The 21,413-nt window shown below is 44.8% G+C and overlaps 1 protein-coding gene across 6 annotated transcripts in view; it reads left to right on the forward strand.

The window, feature by feature from the left end:
- FLT1 (fms related receptor tyrosine kinase 1) overlaps positions 1-21,117 on the forward strand; it is a 178,311-nt gene extending 157,194 nt beyond the window's left edge. For 5 of the 6 annotated variants that reach the window (XM_038573381.1, XM_038573385.1, XM_038573383.1 and 2 more), the window contains 7 exons: positions 1,331-1,442; positions 2,994-3,093; positions 9,434-9,539; positions 9,781-9,923; positions 12,514-12,598; positions 14,514-14,608; positions 18,052-21,117. In XM_038573381.1, the coding sequence (XP_038429309.1) occupies positions 1,331-1,442; positions 2,994-3,093; positions 9,434-9,539; positions 9,781-9,923; positions 12,514-12,598; positions 14,514-14,608; positions 18,052-18,250 (840 nt within the window). In that variant the 3' untranslated portion in view covers positions 18,251-21,117. The remainder of the gene's footprint in view (positions 1-1,330; positions 1,443-2,993; positions 3,094-9,433; positions 9,540-9,780; positions 9,924-12,513; positions 12,599-14,513; positions 14,609-18,051) is intronic. The other variant, XM_038573380.1, reaches the window with a different exon arrangement.
- Positions 21,118-21,413: the final 296 nt, after the last annotated feature.

The raw sequence follows: 21,413 nt of genomic DNA on the forward strand, positions 1-21,413 counted from the left end.
TCTCCCCGTTGCTGGCGTGGGACCTGGCCTTTTGGGCAGCACTGCCACAGCCTGCGAGCCCGGGAACTGTGCAGTGGGGCCTGGTAAGACCTCATCCTGCCCTCCCTTGGGCTCCTGTGGGAGTGCCCTGTACCGCTGGGAGGAACAGCCTGGACTCTTTCCCTCAAGTAAACCCCGGGTGATTGATTCGGCAGGTGTGGATAGCTCAGGAAAGGGTGGGGGAGGGTGTCAGTCTTATCTGAGGAGGAAATGGTTCACCTCCCAGGCCTGCCTCCCGCCTAGCGCCTCCCTGCTGGCCCGCTCTGGCTTCTCTTCCCCGCTTGTTTTTGAACACAGTGTTAGCTTTCACGTCTGTAGGTGACCTCCTGTGTCCTCTCTTCTTAAGCCTGCGTCTGGGCTCTGACGCTCGCTCTAGGAGGGATTCTCAAACTTGAGCAAGCACACACATCACCTGGAGGGCTTATTAAAACCATGATTTACTGAGCTCCACACCCAGAGGTTCTGATTCGGGTTCAGGGAGTCTTGGGTGGGGTCTGAGAATTTGCCTTTCTACCAAGTTTTCTAGGTGCTACAGATACAGTTGGTCCCGGGTCACTCTGAGAACCACTGCTCTGTAGCCTCTTCTTAGAAAAGGAGAACAACGAACCTTCCCCGTGAGCCCTGATAGGCAAAATCTGTCCCTATTTTCTGTCCCCTGGGTCTCTTCCAGCCTCCCCCACTTCTGTTTCTGTCTCTCCGTGATCCCATACTTCCTGTCAAATCCCATCCAACTAAAGTGCAAGACTGAGCCCACCGAGACTCCTGCTGTCTGAGGAGAAGGAAGATCGGTCTGCACCCTTGAAAACCTGCCAAATTGTCGCCTAAATACTACCACCTCCCTTCCTTCCAGTGTCTTTGCCCACTTCCCTGATTCAGTGACTTTAAAAATCCTGCCTTTTTACGCAGGAATGCCTTTCAAAACCTTCCTCCTTAAAAACAAAACCCCAAGCCCTGAAAATCATCGACTGTTCAGGACGTGTCCTAATTCAGATCATTCCTTTCCAGGACCCTGGAGGGTGCATGCCTGCCTTTTGGGGGGAAGAAGGGTTTCTTACAGAGTCATGGAGTGAGGACATGCTGGATACGAGGGAGGAGTTCACCCAACACTTACCATGGTCTTTTAGTGTGACACTGCATGTTCTGACAGTTTCCTCCATCTTAGGAAACCTTAGCTGCTCTAGGAAATGATTTGTGGGCCAAGTGTTATCTGGGAGGTGACCCCACGGGCACTTGGGTTGAACATGCTTTGTTTTCGTGTCCATCTGCTCAAGGCCCTCCTGTCCTTTTCTAGACACGCCTTCCTCTGAAGTGGATGGCTCCTGAATCTATCTTCGACAAAATCTACAGCACCAAGAGTGACGTGTGGTCTTACGGAGTACTGCTGTGGGAAATCTTCTCCCTAGGTAAACCTGGGGGAAGGAAGGGATCACATAAATGGCTGCATCTTCTGCCGAGTGTCCTCCAGATAGATCCACCCTTGAGATCAGCCTCTAAAAGACACACAGGTCCTTGTAGCAGCTCACAAGGCTCACATGAGCAATGGTGCACGCATGTGCACCCTGTGAAGATGCCCTCTAGGAGCGCACACGGGGAGGGGAGGTGGATCAGCATCACATCTGAGGTCAGGTTTACCTTCAGCCAGTCTACTTTCTCTATGCTTTGCTCCTTCTCCTAATTCCTCAAACTCCCCAGTTGCCACCGCCCTACCTCGTCCCTTCCTGCATCCCCCTCCCCTCAGAATTTCTTCCAGAAAGGCCCCAACAAGCACAGCTTAGCTGGCGACCTTAGAAACAGGAGGCCTCTCGTGGCTCCAATATTAGCTCAGCTAGCCCCAGATGCTGGTTCACGTGGGAAGAACAATGGGAACCCTGGTTATATTTATTCTGCTCCCAATAACATCCACTATGGGTGGCTAGAAAGCCTGTTCAAGGCCCCAGGCACACAGATGTGCACAGAGCCCACATCTGCCTGCAGCCACACTCTGATGCTCCGAGGCCTCCCAAGCATGGGGGCCAGCCAACAGTCTTTTGGACTTTGCCAAAAATTTGCCTTTCAGAGCAAATAAGTCACCCAGTAACATCCCTGGTTTCCTGAAATGTGTGAAAATCATTCCCCTGCTTTCGATGACAGGCACCTGTTGCTTCCAGTCCTTGAAAGCAGCTTGGCGGCCACAGTGGCCCCACAGTGACACGGTGCCAGAGCTGCACGCCTCCCAGCTGCTTCCTACCAGCAGTACACACTAGAAAGTACAGACAAACAAATGTGGGGAGAGACTAGGTTCAACGTCTGGAACAGAGCAGGTTGGGAGCCTTTATTCATCCCTAACTCCAGCCAAGCATCTCCCTAAAAGGAAAGGTCACGTGGGTATCCTGGGTGGTAGAACTGGCCAAGGACCAAGTCTGGGCCCCTCAGGCACGCCCCAGCCCACCCGCCGCACCCCAGAGCTCAGGACCCCTTTGCTCTCAGGTCCCTCCCAGCAGCTAGTCTGGTTCTGTGAGGAATTTATAAGAAAGTAGTGAAGTAAATCATTCTCCCTGAGGTGTGAATGATCCACGAGGATCCTATTCCAGGTCCACCGGCGTTTTAAAAAGAATCTCATTCACCCAAGGTAGGAACCTCTGACAGGCTTTCTTCCGAGTTCCTTTGGGGAGAGGGGAACTCCCTGCAGCAGACACCCCTTCTCCTGACCAAACAGACCGCAGTAGCCATAGGAACGGCCTCTTGGGCGTCGGACACCCGGCACCACAGGCCTGACCAAGCAAGCCCGTGGCTCTGATGAGTATCTGCTGAGCTTCCCTGTGGGCGCTGCTGTGTATGAAATTCCATCCAGTCACTGGGGACTTAGTACTAAACCATCAGTTTAAGGGAGGGAACAAACACTGACTCGCTCCCCCGCGGCCTTCTGCTCCCAGAAGCCATGACGAGCCCTGTGTTCCCCTTGCTGTCTCTGGCAGGTGGGTCTCCATACCCAGGCGTGCAAATGGACGAGGACTTCTGCAGCCGCCTGAAGGAAGGCATGAGGATGAGGGCCCCGGAATACGCCACTCCTGAAATGTGAGCCCCCGGCTTCCTCCCTTCCCACCCACCGTGCTCTCCCCAGCAGCACACCTCAGAAAGGAGACATCCTGCTGATGCTTAGGATCCGAGGCCCGCTTGGCCTCTCTTTTCTGGAAGCAGGACGCATTATCCCTGACCCATCCATCCTCCCTATTTCCCCTCTTGAGCGCTGACAAGACTTTTCAAGGCCTTTGGCTGGAACTGGAGTTAGAAATGGAGCTTCTAGGTATGAATTCAGGCACTGAACAGACCACGTGGGAGTGGTTAATGAGAAGACTTGAAGCTTTGATAAAGTCCAAGGGAGTTTTCGGTTCAAAGCTGAAGAGGGAGCCGAATGAGCTAAGCAGCCCCAGGGATGGAGGGCTAAAAGCTGCCATGGACCAGTCAGTCCTCCAGGCACCCTTGAGACTGCTGAGGGGCTTTCCTGTGGAATTCAGGGGAAGAGGTGGAGGAGAGATAAAGGGAGAATCCCTGAATGAAGTAGTAATCATACTCCAGGGCAGCCCCGGTGGTGCAGCGGTTTAGCGCCGCCTGCAGCCCAGGGCGCGATCCTGGAGACCTGGGATCGAGTCCCACGTCGGGCTCCCTGCATGGAGTCTACTTCTCCCTCTGCCTGTCTCTGCCTCTCATTCTCTGTGTCTCTATGAATAAATAAAATCTTAAAAAAAAAAAAAGTAATCATACTCCATAAAAGCCTTCATGGGCATGAAGACTTCTCTAGGCTCATTTTAGGAATTGGTAGCTGCGTGGAGCTTCTTCTCAAGAGGGCTTCCTGCTTACGATCCTAGGACTCTAGGCTCCACGTGAAGGCTCTCTCCATTGTGCAAATGCTTGCTGGCCTCCCTCGGATACTCTTTGTTCCTGAAGCTTTGTGGATGTTTTGCACTTTGAGGCCTAAGCAGGAATGTGATGACACTTGCAGTTTTGTTGAGCTGCTGACAAGGACTAGGCCTCCTCAAGGCGGCACCACCTTTCCTGAACTGGCGGGCGGCCCTCCCTGTCCTACCCACACAATGGGGTCTTGTCAGAAGCCCTAGGCTTGCCTCTGGGCAGGAGTCAGAGGGAATGAAGGAAGTGTGGGCTTGGCCAAAGTGCAAGGTTGCTGTCTCTTTCCTTCATTATCTGAGGACAAGACCAGAATGAGGATGGGAGAGAGACTTCGGCCCATTAAGGCAGCACTGGGGACTAGTGTGAGTATAGAAAGGAGCTAGGGGGACCTGTTATTGTCAGGCTTGCATGGTCTTACCAGGAAAGTCCAGAGACCTTGAGGCAGGGCTCTTTTCTGAGAGCTGGGAACGGAGCTAGATTAGTCCTCAGGATGTGACAGTTGGGCTGTGGAGTGTGGAAAGTATTGAAATTTTTTTATTGCTTGTCTCTTTTTGCTTGGTGGAACGGGGCAGCCTCCAGGAGATCTGGTGTAAAATGAGATCACTTTGCACTTCACCATTTTCTAAGTACAGTTTCATCTAAAGCTCCCAGAAACCTTGAGGGGCAGACAAGCAGACGCTATCATTTGAATTTAATGAGTAATGAAACTAATCCTCTCACAAGTGAAGTGATTTGTCCACTGTCAACTAAATAGTAGCATAGGGGACATTTAGAAGCCTTTTGGATTGATTTCCCTAGATCATAGGACTATTAAATTAGAAATACATCCCACATTCCTTAGAAAAAGTTTCTCTAATATGTCCGCTTGTGCTTTGAATATTTCTTCCACTTCTTCACATAATCTGACAATCACAAAACTAGTTCTCAAATACTAGCCATAATAATTGCAATCATTATTAAGTGACATTTAATATTTATTAATGAAACAGTTATTTAGTGCTTCAGTGCACTGAAGCACTAAATATAATTTATATAATAATATAATATACATATTAATATATGAAGCACTAAATAATATAATTTATATAATAATATAATATTAATAGATGTCTTTTAACATATATTAACTTACCTAATGCTCATAATTGTACTTACTTTATAGAGTTATTAATTCCATTTTATAGGTGAGAAAATCAAGGCACAGAACCTCTAAGTGATCTGCTACATTGCAAATAAGTTGGTCTGAGCCCAGAGTCCACAGCACCAGGCTACATGCCTACAGGGTCTGTTCTAATACCTACCCAGGCTCTGGTCCCAAATGACTCTAAAAGTTGCAAAGTCCTATCAGCTTTGGACTGAAAACTCCCTTGGACTTTATCAAAGCTTCAAGTTTTCCCATTAACCACTCCCAGGAAACACTTGTATCCCACAGAGGGAGAAGCTGTAGACAGAAGGATGGTTCCTCAATGCTGGGGAGTTCTAGAAGCTATGAAAAGTAGTAGCTTTGTGAAGTGTTTGTTCAGAAGGCTAGAATTCAAACCTTCAGCCATTCTCAGGCGTTTGAGGGCTGATAGAGTAATCTCCTTCTTGTTGGCTCCAACAGCGGGAAGGCCTGGGTGGAGGACAAAGTGCAGCTCTCAAAACTGGCCTCTGTGACCTGAACTTGGCCTAACGTGGCGTGCACTTGGGGGCTTGAGTGATAGCTTGAAAAGGAAACCCTTCCCACAGCTGGTTTCAAGAAGGGCTGTTGGGGTGGGTGCAGCTGGTGTCTCTTTACTGTATTAAACCTGTTTACTTAGTGATATAAACTGTTCAACCCTGAGTGGCTGGTTCCTCGCCCAGAGCCTGTTTAATCAGATGTCTTCCAATAAGGAAATAAGCAATGAGTGTTTTGATTTTTTTTTCTTTTCCTTTGGTGTTTGCTGAGATGTTTTGCATTGGATTTTAGGCAAGAGGAATGGAAACTAGAAATCAGAAACCAAGAATCAAAATAAAAACAGCAAGGAGTTGTAGGTGGTCCCTTTTGCTAGTTTGGACAGGGAGAAGACAGGGCAAGTCCTGCTTGCAGCAGCTTTTAGCTCAGCAGTGAAAGGGTGCTGGCTGCAGGACTGTGTCCTCCCTACTTGCAGGATCATCCCCCTTTTTTGTTTGGTTCAAGCCTTTCTTGCTTTGGCTACCTTTTATATATTATCTGTGTATACATTCAATGTCCTTCCAACAGCCTCCAAGACTGTTCATTGCTAGAACTGCCTTGGATGGTTCGGCTTCAGTGTGATAAGGTGGAAACAGGCCAGCCTTCATCACATCACAGCCAGTGCATCTGGGGTGTGGGATCTTGGGCTTTGTCTGGTGATCTCCTAACTCCTTGGTAAATGTTTTTGCACCTATCTCAAAAAATTAGTAAAACATGTAAACAAAGTGAGATCCACACAGGATTGTGCAGACTGTTTTTTAAAAAAGAAGAGAGAGATTTTATTGATTTGATAGAGAGTGGAAGCACCAGCAGGGGGAGCTGCAGGCAGAGGGAGGAGAAGCAGGACTCCTCACTGAGCAGGGAGCCCAGTCCCAGGGCCCTGAGATCATGACCTAAGCTGAAGGCAGACGCTTAACTGACTGAGCCACCCAGGTACCCCTGTGCAGACTGTCTTATGCTACTTCAGACCTCTGGCCACTAACAGGTTGCCTGAATGGAGCAAGTGCCTTGAGGCCTCACTCTGAGGCTGGTTGTCTGGGACAGTAGAGGACCATGGGCACTGCAGCTCCTCTCCTAGGTCTCCTAGACAGTGGGGACAATGGCCCAGAGTTGGAAAACATGTGTTCCTCTCCTCACTCCCAGTCTCCTGTGTGTCTGCAAATTGAGCCTCAGTAGAGTAGTCCTTGACATGGCCTTCAGAGCTCTTGGGACCTATTGAGCCCCACCGCACCCCCTGGGAGTTAGGCAAAATAGGTACCACAGATGAAAGATATGGGTGGCAGGGAACCAGAATCATCTTCTGAGAAGAGCTTGACCCATCAGTTTGGTCAAAGTTGGGAGAATCTGCGATTCAGACAAGTGATCTTTATGATCCCTTAATCAAAGACTTAGGTTATGTGCTCACTGGGTATTCAGAAAGCAGAATCCTCAACTCAACCATCTGACTATATGAGGAGCTTGCTTTCGAACACCAGTACCCATGGAGGGTATCTGAAGACCACATGGTGCCACCACTCTCCTGGGGACCTGAGGAGAAACACACAGCAGGCCAGTGTCTTGCCTCTCAAAATTGTTTTTCCTGAGTGGTGCTTTTGCTCTTAAGGCATTGGCCAACATTGAAAGACAAGGTACAAGACAGTCCCATGAAGTCATTATTTCCTAGATGGAAATTACACTGTTGAGAGGCGTCTAGGACAGCTTCCTTTCAGATTTCAGGTTCTAGGAATAGTCATGCTTCTTCCAAGTAACTGGTCTGTTTTTAACTTTTGGCTTATGTGCACCACATAATTGATTATTCCTTCTTTTCACCAGCTGCCTGGAAGCTTGGAGCATTGCCTCTATCCAACTACTCATAGTCAAGATATACATTTTGCAGATTAGCTTTGCCTGGGCTTTTGCCTTTCTTATTTTTCCTTTCTTGTGATATTCTTTTCTCTTTTCTTAACCTTCCTATATTCCTTTGTTAGTCATCTCCCCTGTACTTTGAGACAAAATAGGGATAGCCTTAAGAGACACTGGAGCAGCTGGTGCAGATTGAAAGCACATGTCTAAGAAGTGGCGGTGTGTGTGTGGGGGTGCGGTTCTCAGGCTTTTCCTCGGAACACCCAGGTCCAGCACTACAAGTAATGTCTGCAATATGGCTTAAGAATTCATGCAAGGAGCCTTGCTAGCTCTTCCCAGAGACCAGTCTGACTTCCTTATCAAATACTTACATGGCAGGCCCTCAGCTAGGTGAGGGGTGTGGAGATGTGGTCCCCACCAACATAGTGCTCTCAGCCAGGTTCTGATCCAGATCCAAATTCTGAGGCCACTCAGATTTTGATCCAACTTGGTCAGTCTTCTCTAGTCCAGATGGTTTTCTGAGATAAGAGATATTTACAGTAAACATCTCTTGAGGAGAGGAAAGAACCAAAAGAGAGTAAATTATAAGCCAGTGCGTGTAAAGACCTCTGGCATGTGTTCTACAAGGAGGATGTGCAGGCAGGGACCTGTATTCCCCCAGGCATGACCAAGAAAAGAGCCCAATATCTTTCCATCTCAAAGGTCAGAGGAGAAGAATTGACAAGGAACCCTGTTGACATTTAAATCCCAGGACCCAGGATGCCTGGGTGGCTCAGCGGATGAGTGTCTGCCTTTGGCTCAGGGCATGATCGCAGAATCCCGGGATCGAGTCCCAATTGGGCTTCCGGCATGGAGCCTGCTTCTCCCTCTGCCTACGTCTCTGTCTTTCTGTGTCTCTCATGAATAAATAAATAAAGTCCTTTAAAATTGATCAATCAATTCCAGGGCACAATCTGGCTTCTGTAATATTAAATGTTTTCATATCCAGAAACTCAGCCTGTACCTAGTGACTTGAGAGGTGTGGGAGGTCAGTTTGTAATGGCTGCTTTGAAATGCTGGGGTTGGGATGCCTGGGTGGCTCAGTGGTTGAGTGTCTGCCTTTGGCTCAGTGCATGATCCTGAGGTCCTGGGATGGATTTCCACGTTGGGCTTCCTGCAGGGAGCCTGCTTCTCCCTTTGCCTCTGTCTCTGCCTCTCTCTGTGTGTCTCTCATGAATGGATAAATAAAGTCTTTTAAAAATTAATATTAAAGTTAAAAAAAAAAAGAAATGCTGGGGTTAACAGGAAGAGAGGGGATCAGCCACATGCAAGAAACCTGCACACAACCCACAGAACTACCCATACTCTACACAAACTTTCACATTTTGGAAGTGACTTGAGTCCTGTACACAGGGCCTTCTCTGGTTTCCACTGCTGAGCTCAATAATGTAACTGTGAGGCAGCCCTGGACATACCATATACTTATTGAAAAGCCTGAGTCCATCTTTTTTTGATAGCCTGAGAATATAATAAGTACTATAAACGATTCACCCATGGATATTTGTGTCTATGATAACTTGCACCTTTAAGGACATTGCCCTGCTTTTTACAGTGAGAGGAGGAGCTTTATACTGCAAGTCAACAGGGGTGCTTCTTTTTCCAGTAGCTCTGCTTTATTCAAGAAGGGCTCATGACTTCCTCTCTGCAGAAACCACAAGCACCCCAAAGAATTTGGGAGGTGATGGGCTTCAGAGGGTTGGTTTATTAGTCTGCCTTTGTAGAAATGTTTTCCACTACCAGCAGGACCTGGCCCAGATAGCCTTGTGTGTGTGGGTGCTGCATGCCCAAATCCAAAAACGAAGGCAAATATCATATACTACAAGAAGCATAACCTTTATCTATAGGACAACACCCATCACTTTGCTGATGAATGTAGGGCAATTTACATAATTACTACTGTTCTTCAGCTATTTCTGTTGTGCTTTCACCCAACAGCTATCAGATCATGTTGGACTGCTGGCACAAAGACCCTAAAGAAAGGCCAAGATTTGCAGAACTTGTGGAAAAACTAGGTGATTTGCTTCAAGCAAATGTACAACAGGTAAAGCTAAATTTATTTAAAATATCCGAAGACCCAAATGCCTTTGAATGTAAGTCAAGGGGGTGTTATTTTTAAGAGCTATTAATAGCAGAAATTAGCAGTTAAATGTGTGTGTATGCAAAATTATCTTCCCAAAACACAACAAAAGTTGTGGAAATGACACAGTTGAAGCTGACATGTTTCACAGATGTAGATGGATATAGAAATTTGTACAATTAGAGCTCTATCTTTGGTATTTTAGGATGGAAAAGACTATATCCCACTAAATGCCATACTGACAGGAAATAGTGGATTTACATACTCATCTCCTGCCTTCTCTGATGACTTCTTCAAGGAAGATATCTCAGCTCCAAAGTTTAATTCAGGAAGTTCTGATAATGTCAGGTAAGAGTCCTTTCTTCCCTAGCCTGTACTATAAAATTTTCAAACATTAAAAAGTCCACCTCCTAAATTCAACCAAAGCTAACATTTTGCCCTATTTTGTCTCTATGCATACATTCTGTGTGCATGTGGGTTTTTTTTTTCCCCGTTTGCTGAACCAATTGGAACAGAGCATAAGGCATTATAATATTCTCCCCCTAAATCTTGTAAGGCTGTTTGTGTTACCACATCAAAATTATCACACCAAAGAAATTGATAGTTCCTTAATATTATTAAATATTCACATTTCCGTAAGTTTCCCAAACATCATTTATGCCTTAAAAAACAAAAGGCAAAAACAGGATCTAATCAAGCATAATGCATTGCATTTTAATTTTATTCTAGGATAATCCTACATCTTTTTTCCCCAATAACTTTCTTTCATAAGACTTTATATAGAACAAACTTTTTTTTTTCTTACTTGGCACACTAACATATCTCTCCTTGCTGCAGAAGTTGGAGACGGGATAAGGGAAGAAATATTGATAGCTGGGTGGGAATCAGCTCTTCAGTACTCATAGTTACACATGTATCACACATATTCAGCACTAACAGTTATACATGTATCAACATGTCCAACATGTCGTTACTAGCGGTTATACATGCATCCCACATCGGTACTAACAGTTGCATATAGTGTTCATCACTGCTAATGGTTGCAAGTGTGTCATACACATTAAAGGTCACAAAGATATGTGCTGTTCTGGCACTGTGCTAGGCTCTTTGTATACATCAATTCCTTTAATGCTCAAAACAATACTATACAGTAGATATTATTCCTGTTACACAAATGGGGACAGTGAGTCTCCATAGAAGATAGCCTGCCAAAATTGTGTGTTTAGAAAATAGCAGATTGCAGTTTGATACTCCTTCCCTGTTCCCATGCTGTTAGAACTATTTTTAGGAAATTTAGACTGTCCTGTGGGCCCTCTAGCATCTTTATCTGCAGTAGGCAGAACTGTAGAGCTTTGGCCTCAGTTCAGCCAAACTTGGCAGGTGACCAGGGGAGGCATGGCTAATGATTGGACCAGTCTGAAAAGACTGACAAGCATCTATGAGAGGCCCAGGAGTCCAGTGGCCAGCCCACATTTGTGGTAATGGGTTATAGGTCAGTGGCACTGCTCACACTTCACAACCAGCCCAACTGATGAATCATCCTTTTTTTAAGGTAAGAAAACTAGCTGGGATTGAACACATTAGCCATATCTGATTATATCAAAGATATCATCACTAACAGTTGTACATGTATCAACATGTCATGAGTCAACCTTTTTTTTTTTTTTTTTAAGATAAGAACTCTAGTTGGTTTCTTTTTTTTTTTTTTTAATTTTTATTTATTTATGATAGTCACAGAGAGAGAGAGAGAGGCAGAGACACAGGCAGAGGGAGAAGGCTCCCTGCACCGGGAGCCCGATGTGGGATTCGATTCCGGGTCTCCAGGATCGCGCCCTGGGCCAAAGGCAGGCTAAACCACTGCGCCACCCAGGGCTCCCAAGAACTCTAGTTGGGATTCACCCACTTGGATGAACCTTTTTATTTTTTATTTTTTAAAAGATATGTATTTATTCATGAGAGAGATGCAGAGAGAGGCAGAGACAGGCGGAAAGGAGAAGCAGTCTCCTCTCAGGGAGCCCGATGCAATACTCAATTCCAGACACTAAGCCAAAGACACCCCCTCAACCGCTGAGCCACCCAGGAGTCCCATGAATTACCCTTAAAGAAAGAAAAAAAAGATTTCTTTTTAAAGATAAGAAATCACTCATCAAATCACCTTTTTTTTTTTTCCCCAAGATAAGAAAACTGATTGGGATTGAACACATTAGCAATATCTGACTGTATCAGAGAAGGGGGAGGGAAGTTGTCAGTTATTTGGGCCTTTCTAGAATGCTGCTTAGCCTTAGGCCAATAAGGAGCTTATCTAAGAAACTGGGCCTTGCAGATGGTGATAGGGTTTCAGACTAAGAAACTCAGTCAGTAGGTGAACTTGCCTTAGGAGGAAAATCATATAGTTATAGTAGAAATCTCTGTTAACCTTCCTAATAGATCATCAACAAAAGGTCAGTAGGTAGTTAATTCTACAGAAAACATAAAAATACCACCCATTTCTCCCAATCTGGAATCCCAGAACAGAATATATAGGACTAGCTATTAAATCAGCTCTGAGACCTTGGTCTCCTTTGAGGTAGGCAGCTATTATCAAGTCATATCCCTTCTCTGGGCATCATTTCTCTATTTTGTAATGTAGGGTGTTTAGGCCACGTGATAATTCAGGTTTCTTCTAGGCCTGACATTTCTCCAATTCCACAAAGGACTAGAAGCCCAACCACTAAGTAGTTTCTCAAGGGTCCTTTCTGGATTTTTGCTTGAAACTATGCAGTGTGGATTCACAACCATGGGAGAAGTGGCCACTGCTGTCAGGATTCTTTCAGCCTCAGGAGTCAAGGATTCTTTCTGGTACTTTGGTTCACCTTGGATCAGATACAGTACCCATATAGTTTCCTGACTAATAAAAGCTGGCTGCACTTACCTGTCTTGGTTATTCTTTCTTCATCAGATATGTAAATGCTTTCAATTTCATGAGCCTGGAGAGAATCAAAACCTTTGAAGAACTTTCACCAAACACCACCTCTATTTTTGATGTAAGTAATGGAATTAACCTACTCAATGCACCCTGGCAGGACCCTTTGCCAGGCTCTATCCCTATACAAACTCCCGTATTCTGGTGGCTCTCAGTCAATGGGGATCAGTAATGATTAGTGACTGAAATGACAATTCCAGGAGACCTGACAACAAGGCTTAGCTATACAGAGCTAATTTGAAAGCAGGTAGTTCTGTAGTTTGAGAATGACCTAGGAATGCTCTCCAGGGTCCAAGTCTTCACCTGTTCATAGTTTAGTCCCTTAGGAAACTTCATTGGGTTTCTTGGCTTCTTGTCTATCAATGATGGAATCCTGCTTTCAGATTAATGGAGGAATTCAAAACTGTGGGTGGCTGGGTCTTCATGATGCAACAGAAAGCTCTCCCTTAAGAGTAGTCTTGAAGTCCCGAGAGAAGTCTACCCAGGCCTTATGCTCCTTCCCACTAAGGTTCTATAGGCTGAATGGCCATGGTCCTACAGCCACACTAGAAGCAATCCAGTACAGCCTGGCAAACACAAGGCCTTACCCAATTTGTCTCTTTGAAGCTCTAGGACAGGAGGTTGAGAAAGTAATGGGAGGAGAAGTAATGGGAGGAGAGGGAGGGCTGGGCAAGAGTGCCCTTCCAGCATCAAGACCCTTACACTCAAACTGATCTCCAGGTAACACCGTTGTCACTAAGCAGGCTAGAAATGCCAAATCTCAAGACCCATTCATTATCAGTGAGTCACATTTTGCCCTGTCACAAGGTCCCCAGGGGATTGATGTGCATGGTCAAGTTTGAGGACACTGGTAATGCCCATGTCCCATAAAAGGGCTGTAAAACCAAACACAATGTGAAGCTGATGATCACAAACACCTTGAGACCCAGCACAGTCATCTTTAAAAGAGCCCCAAAGCGTTTCAAAACCTCTAAAGAGGAAAAGATGATTGAAACGTTAAAAACATTACAAATAACCCACAGAACACAAAAGTAAAGTAGCTGAATTTTTTTCTGCTCAGGAAGTTGGTTTTAAGTCCTAGGAAATGATACTGGGCAAAACATGGAAGATTGCTATCCACCAACCCTCCCCAGGCTGATACAGTGGTAAGCTTCTTTGCTTGCTTAGGCTTGTTTACTGATGAGTAAGGACATGAAAACAGCCCAGAGATGCAAAGGGTGGAGGAACAAAGTGTGGAGTCCACACATACTGGGAATGTTCTATCAACAGAGGAAGGAGGAGCCTGCATAAAATTCCATGCTAAAGCTGAAGCAACGAGAAAATGAAATTGCTGCAAAACAGTAATATAGGCCTGAAAATTCTAAAGGATTCACAACAACAAAAATTAAACCAAGTCTTTAGAATTTATCAGAATTCTTGCATCTTTTGTATGGTCACCAAATAACAGCATACTTACAGACAACAGTCGTCTGCCAACATTAGTTTTAGTATATGTATGCAATAATGGACACAAAAGTATACTATAAAAAATGCTCACCCATTATCTATAGTTTCCCCCCTCCTTTTTCTTTTTTTTATTCATGAGAGAGACAGAGACAGAGACAGAGACATAGGCAGAGGGAAAACCAGGCTTGCCGCAAGGAGCCCAATGCGGAACTCAATCCCAGGACCCTGGAATCATGACCTGAGTCCCCCCAGGCATCCCTCCCCTTTTGTGTAAGTGTATATTCAGGAAGAAGAACCTCAAAGTCACAGGGAATAATAGGCATTTCTTGCAACTTATAAAATTTAGATTTGCCAATACAGAGAACATGCTTTGTCTCAATAGGCAGGTGAGGACAGAGTTTGGGGTGAATAGCTTATTCCATCCCAGCATTATCCCCCAGATTCATGGACCATCCCAGCATTATCCCCCAGATTCATGGACCCCTGTCGGTCAGGCAAGAAGTGTAACCTTTTTCCTTCCTCCCCATCAGGACTACCAAGTGGACAGTAGCACTCTGCTGGCTTCCCCCTTGCTGAAGCGCTTCACCTGGGCTGAGAGCAAACCCAAGGCCTCCCTGAAGATTGAGTAAGGAATCTGGGGGTCTTTTCTATGATCGGTTGATGGGGGTGTGTGATGAAGGATACTAGGCTAAACTCAATGGGGGAGATCTGAGAGCTACTTGCCCTCCTGAACTACTATGCTCAGGCATTGCAGAAGAGCACTTTTTTTTTTTTTTTCCTTAGGAGGGTATAAAATCAAAGATATGAGCACCAAGTGCTGAGCAGGAAGCTTGGGATTTGAGAAGTAAAAACAGGCAGAAAACTGCAGCAGGGACAGGCAGTCCAAACACATGAAGTACAGTGCCTCAGCTGGAAGGAGGCTGACGTGCCCAACTGTGAACAGATGGAGACATGCTTATGGGGGCAGGGAGGGAAGCTGGCCCATGATTATACCCTGGGCTGGCAGTGTTTGTACAGGAAGCAGTTGTCACAGTCCTGTTTTCTAGTCCTAAGATCTGCCATCCTGAGAAGCCAACCCTTCCAAATGAAGGCCTGTTTCCTGTTGGAAGCACTCCTCCCTCCCTACGGTAGCCAGCAGCAAGTGCTGTTGGAATTAGGCTCCAGCTTTTTGCTCCACTGGCCCTGCTATCACCTTAGCTCCTCTGAGCTAGTCTCTACCTAGGAATCATGCTGGCCAGGCGAAGCCTGGGCCTGTCTATCGGGCATTCCTACCTTTCCTGATTCAAATGCTGCCCCTGTCTCACCCAAAGGCAGAATGTGATCCTCTTTCATCTAAATCAGAGGTCAGCAGACTTTTTATGAGTCACACAGAAAACAACGAACCAACTTTGCCATTGTAGGATAAAAGCAGCCATCACCAATATATAAACAAGAAGGTGTGGCTGTGTTCCAATAAACTTTATTTACAGAAACAGCTGGCCATGGTCAATGAGCACATGAAATGATATTTAAGGTCGTTAGTCGTCAGGGAAATGCATATCAAAACCAGGACGAGACACCACTTCACACCCACGAGGATGGCTAGAACCAAAAATACTGATGAGGATGTGGAGAAATCATAAGCTCTTGGTGTTGCTGTGGCAATGTAAGATGGTGCAGCCACTTTGGGAAACAGAATAGCAGGTCTTCAGAAGGTTAAATAGCATTACTCCATGACCCAGCAATTCTACTCCCTCAGTACATACCCAACAGAACAAAAACTTATGTTCACACCAAAGTTTATTCCCAAATGTTCATAGCAGCATCATTAATAACCCAAAGTAAAACCAAGCCAAATGTCCTTCGATTGATGAGCAGATAGAATGCAGTATTACCCATACAAATGTTTGCTAATAAAAAACTACAAAGTTCTGACACATTACAATATGGATAAACATTGAAAACATTTTTAAGTGAACAAAGCCAGTCACAACAGACTACATAGCATAAATGATTCCCTTTATATTAAATGCCAGGAATAGGCCAATCTATAGAAACAAAGTAGATCAGTGGTTGTCTAGGGCTGGTGGTGGGAAGTGTGGGGAAGAGTGACTGGCTAGCTATGCTAACGGGTATTGGTTCTGGGGGGTGATGAAAATGTTCTAAAATCAATTATGTTGATGCTTGTGCCATCTGTGAATGGCACAGATGTGTCCATTCCATTCAACTGGACACTTTCAACAGGTGAACTGTATTTCAATAAACCTGTTTCAAACCAAACAAACAACAACAACAAAAAACAACCAAGCAGGTGGTCAGCCCACAGGCTATAGTTTGCTGACCTTGATTCAAGTCAAAAGATGGCCCCAAACACCTCTAAGTGACACAGCATAGTTTAACAACCACAAGTAAATCCAAAGGTGAGAACATTACCAGGCAAACATCTTCATACTTGATTGCTTTTAACATGAGCACCGTGATGGCACCAGAGCAGAGTCCCCTCGTAGGGTAGCAGATTAGGGGACCCTCACAAAGAACAAGTGTCTAAGCTAGGAAAGAAAGGCTACCGACAACCTTTTGTTTCCTATTTTGGAATACTTATCTAGATCTCTGTGAAAGAAAACCATAATTGCACCCTCTACTCTGAGATTAAAAATACAGCAAGTGCTTGATGTTGTTAATCCAGAACCCAATGAAATAATGTGGTGGCACATTATTGTGGCCACATTAATGTGTGGGTTTTCTTGTTCTCAACAACAACATTAATGTGTGGGTTTTCTTGTTCTCATCCCAGCTATTTTTTTAAATTTATTTTTTATTGGTGTTCAATTTACCAACATACAGAATAACCCCCAGTGCCCGTCACCCATTCACTCCCACCCCCCGCCCTCCTCCCCTTCTACCACCCCTAGTTCGTTTCCCAGAGTTAGCAGTCTTTACGTTCTGTCTCCCTTTCTGATATTTCCCACACATTTCTTCTCCCTTCCCTTATATTCCCTTTCACTATTATTTATATTCCCCAAATGAATGAGAACATATAATGTTTGTCCTTCTCCGACTGACTTACTTCACTCAGCTCATCCCAGCTATTAATAAACAAATACAAACGGACAAGAGAAGCTTTTCTTTCTTGTGTATCTGTTTCAGGCTGTATGAGACACACAGAACCAGAAGCAAGCTTCTTCTCCTGTGAGCCTTGCTTAGTAGTGACCATCCCATAACCTAAATTTTCTAGGACACAAACATGACAGGGAGACAATGGTACTAACCTGTTTGCCTGAAGCTCTATTCATTTCTTGAGGCTGTTGTAACACATTACCACAAAGTTGGTGGCTTAAACCAAGAGAAGTGTATTCTCTTGCAGTTCTAGAGGCCAGAAGTCTGAAATCAAGGTGTTGGCAGGGCCAAGATTCCTCTGGAGGCTCTGAGGAGAATCCATTCCTCCCCTCCTCTGGCCCCTGACGTCTCTCAGCATCCCTTGGCTTGTGGCCATGTCTCCCTACTCTACCTCCAACCACTACCTTCTGCGTGTGGCTGTGATGCTCTCTCTGCATCTCTTATAAGGATGCATGTGTTTGTATTTAAGGCCTACCTGGGTAACTCAAACTCAGTTCCTCCTCTGAAGATCCTTAGCTTAATCACCTGTCTTGCCACATGAGGTAATATTCAGTCTCTAGAACACAAAGTGCTCTTCACAGGTTCCAGGGATTTGAGATCAATTTATTTTGGAGGCAGGAGCATTGTTCAGCCTACCACAGTAGCTGGCTGGCCCAAGTGCAGGGGAGGGCCATACCGGCCTGGGAGCTATTCTCGACCTGGGATTATGGATCTGCAGTTCTCTCTTCACACAATCCACCCCCCAGCCAGAGGAAGGCATCTGTCTGCCTGGTGCCACCAAGCTGGTAGTAGAGAAGCAGTGTGCAGCTCTAGAACAAAGAGACTCTGATCGGAGGTTGAGATGGGATTCAATAGCCGTTAACTCTAGAACAGTTATGAGCAAATGACCTGACGGAAAAGAGTGGAGGTTAGTGTTTGTTTTCAATTGTTTTCATCAATTTTGTATATTTTTTTTTTCTTTTCTTTCTTTAGCTTGCGAGTAACCAGTAAAAGTAAGGAGTCGGGGCTTTCTGACCTCACACGGCCTTTCTGCCATTCCAGGTGTGGGCACATCAACAGAGGCAGGCGCAGATTTACATATGACAACTCAGAGCTGGAAAAGAAGATTTCGTGCTGCTCGCCTCCCCCAGACTACAACTCGGTGGTCTTATACTCCACCCCGCCTGTCTAAAGTTTGACACGTCGCCTTATTTCTAGAACCACACAAGTATTTATGCTCCCTGAAAACTAGCTTTTGCCAGTATGACACATATAAATTTACACCTTTACCTTTCCACAGGAGCAAGCTGACTTTTATGATTTTTAATAGTGCTTTTTTTTTTTTCTTTTTGACTAACAAGAATGTAACCCCAGATAGAGTAATAGTGACAAGTGAAAAACACCACTAGTAAATCTTCACATTATTCAGTGTGTTAGAGAAACCCTTTCTAAGCCCAATGACTTACCTGCTCCTACCCCGAGACCACAGGGCATTTGACGATTCAGGAGGTGCATTGATCATGCAATGCAGTATGGATTCCACAGGGTCAGCCACCGGCACCCTGGAACCAGGAGACGAGTCCTAAGCTGACCTACATGATGTCTCTGGGGTCCTCTAGCAGATGTGATGGCAAAGAGGAGAAGGAAAGAAGGGAGAAAGAAAGAAGAGATCAAACAGGACAAAGAATTTTTGTGCTGTCCCATATGGGAAGGGAGTAGGAGAGGGCTGTCAGCCATGACACTGCTGTGGCTTCCAAACCCTGACCAAACCTGGTCCACATGGAGAACCCAGCCAGGGAGCAGACAGGACAGAAGGATGAGGGGACATTTCCGGACTCCAGCAGGCAATAAAAGGACAAACACATTTTTTTTGGAACTATGAAACAAATTGTAAAATGTTAGCTATGGGATTGGACCTATGCCCATTCCCATTTATGGCACATTTTGAAATTTCTAGCATGGAGCTTCGTGCTCAAATCTGAGCTGAGACTGCAGGCCCCTCTAGCAAGACACACTGCAAACTCACCCTGAGCTAAGTTGGCTCCATGGCATGATGGCCTCACACTTAGCTGACTGCTCAGAGCAACCTAATTGGAATGAGTTTGGTTTGTTAGGGTTACTTGTCGGGCTTTAAGCCACATTTCCAAAAATATTGTCAGATTCTATTTTGAGTCTTAAAATGTATAACCAAGACACTTCAATTTTTTTACATTAACCTGTTTTATATAGTTAGTTATAAAAGGAAGCTGAGGAGGATGAAAATGAGTCTTGTGGAGGGTTTCCTCTATACCAAAACCAGAATAGATGGAGCAAAAATAGGATGAACAGAGTGAAAACCCCATCTCGATACCAACCAAACCAACTCACTGAAACAGTTGGGACCCAAAGGACAGGAAGTCAATCATGTTTCCTTTTTAATGGGGATTCTACTATCTCACCCTAGTCCACTGGAAAGATGGGGAAGAGCATTAACCAATGTTTATTAAGCACTTTATGCTCCTTGAGAAAAAAAGGTGATATGTAATTTATGCAAGATACTTTCAGAATTGGGACTCAGGATATTAGTTAATGAGCCATCAATAGGAGAAAAGCCTCTTTTCATCTACTTTGGACCTTGTCTTGGGTCTGAGAATGATGGAAATAGGGAGACAGGGTACAAAAGGGTGCCTACTCTTCAGGGTTTAAAGACCCTGGATCTCTCAATTGGCTCTGTTTGATGCTATGTGTTTAGGATGTATGCACCTTCTAAAGCCAGTCAAGGCTGGACAGGCAACAGTGAATTGCTGCTTCTGGTTATAGAGAAGAGTACACTTCCCTTTATGCAAGTAACTTATCTCTAGAACCTGAAATATAATAGAAGAATCTTTGCTTCCTACTCTGTGTATCACATTCTTGGTTCAAGATTCTTAGTATAAAAAGATGGGACAGTAAGCAACACCCCAAGTGAGGTACCGGATGCTCCAGTGGTGGCTCTGCTGGAGAAGCCTCTGGCCAGCAGAGAAGTGAGGCAGGCCTCCCCACCAAGAGCCCAGCGCAAACAAAATCAGGCCAGGGGCTAGAAGAGGGGATGAGCTTTGTTCTTCTTCCTTGCATGCACAAAAGCACCTGTGATAGCTGGCAACAGTATCAGTCAGGTAACCAGAGGAGGTTCAACAGGGACAATTTAAAAAGACTTTAATTAGTTATTTTGTTTTTTCCAAATCAGAAAAAGATCCAGCAATTAGTGAAAATGAACACCTTAACTCTACATACAGTATCTCAATTTCAATAATCTAATTCTTAATTATTCAGGGACCTCAGTAATACTGTCTCCCCCCCCCCCCCAAAATGTATTAGAACTATGTTAATTTGGCTGCTTCAAAGACTCAGGTTGAGCCCATCAGTCAAAAACGGTCCCATCTAGAGTCTTAGCACAGAAAAAAGAATGGAAGCTTGCAATAATGAATCTTTGTGACATGCTTGCCAGAATGGTTCATTAACCAGCACTGGACATTAAAAAGCACTGAAAATTAAAACACTAATTAACTGATATTATTAGAACCATTTGTCACTTGTGATACAAATAGTTGGCACTAACAAGCAAGGCAGCATTTCCTTTCAGGATTTGGGAGAACCTGTATGTGTAACAGTGTGGGTGGAATGGGACTGAAACCTCATGCAAGTCTGTATCCAGTTAGTCTAAGAAACGATGCGTAGACCTTAGTTTTAGCCCATGGAAGAAATGTGTCTAAATCCTGAAAAATGGTATGTAGATCTCCTAACCGTGCCTTGTTTCCCAGCCTGTAAGAATGTCAAACATGAAACAGATACTTGCCAGCCCCTTTTAGTGGGTGAAAGGAAGAGCGCATCTTTGACTGACAGTGTATGTGTATATACGTGTGTGTGTTTTGTGCGTAACTATTTAAGGAAACTGGAAATTTAAAAAATTACTTTTATACATACCAAGAATATATGCTGCAGATATTAAGTAAGACTTAATTTTGTCCTACATCTCTAGTCACTATGAATGTATTTTGTATGCTATCTTCATATAATAAAATTAACTTCTAAAAACATCTACATATTTTCTCCAATTTGCTTATACAGGAATAAAGGGGGTCACAGGTTTCCTTGAGGGTGGAGGACTGGTATTCTGGGGGATCTCATTAAATACCAATTATGAAACACAGCACAAGAAGAATCAAGCAAGGACTCTGAAAAGAGGGGCAAAGAGCTGTCTTTTAGGGCCACAAGATGGTTGCTCTCAACCATCGGTAAATGAAAACCAAAATCACACAAGGCACATCACCCAGAAAATGAAACACTAAAATGAACACAATCACAGGCAAAATGTACAGACCGAGTGCAAGTGCAAG

The sequence above is a fragment of the Canis lupus genome, chromosome 25, assembly GCF_011100685.1.
Source record: "Canis lupus familiaris isolate Mischka breed German Shepherd chromosome 25, alternate assembly UU_Cfam_GSD_1.0, whole genome shotgun sequence".
NCBI lineage: Eukaryota > Metazoa > Chordata > Mammalia > Carnivora > Canidae > Canis > Canis lupus.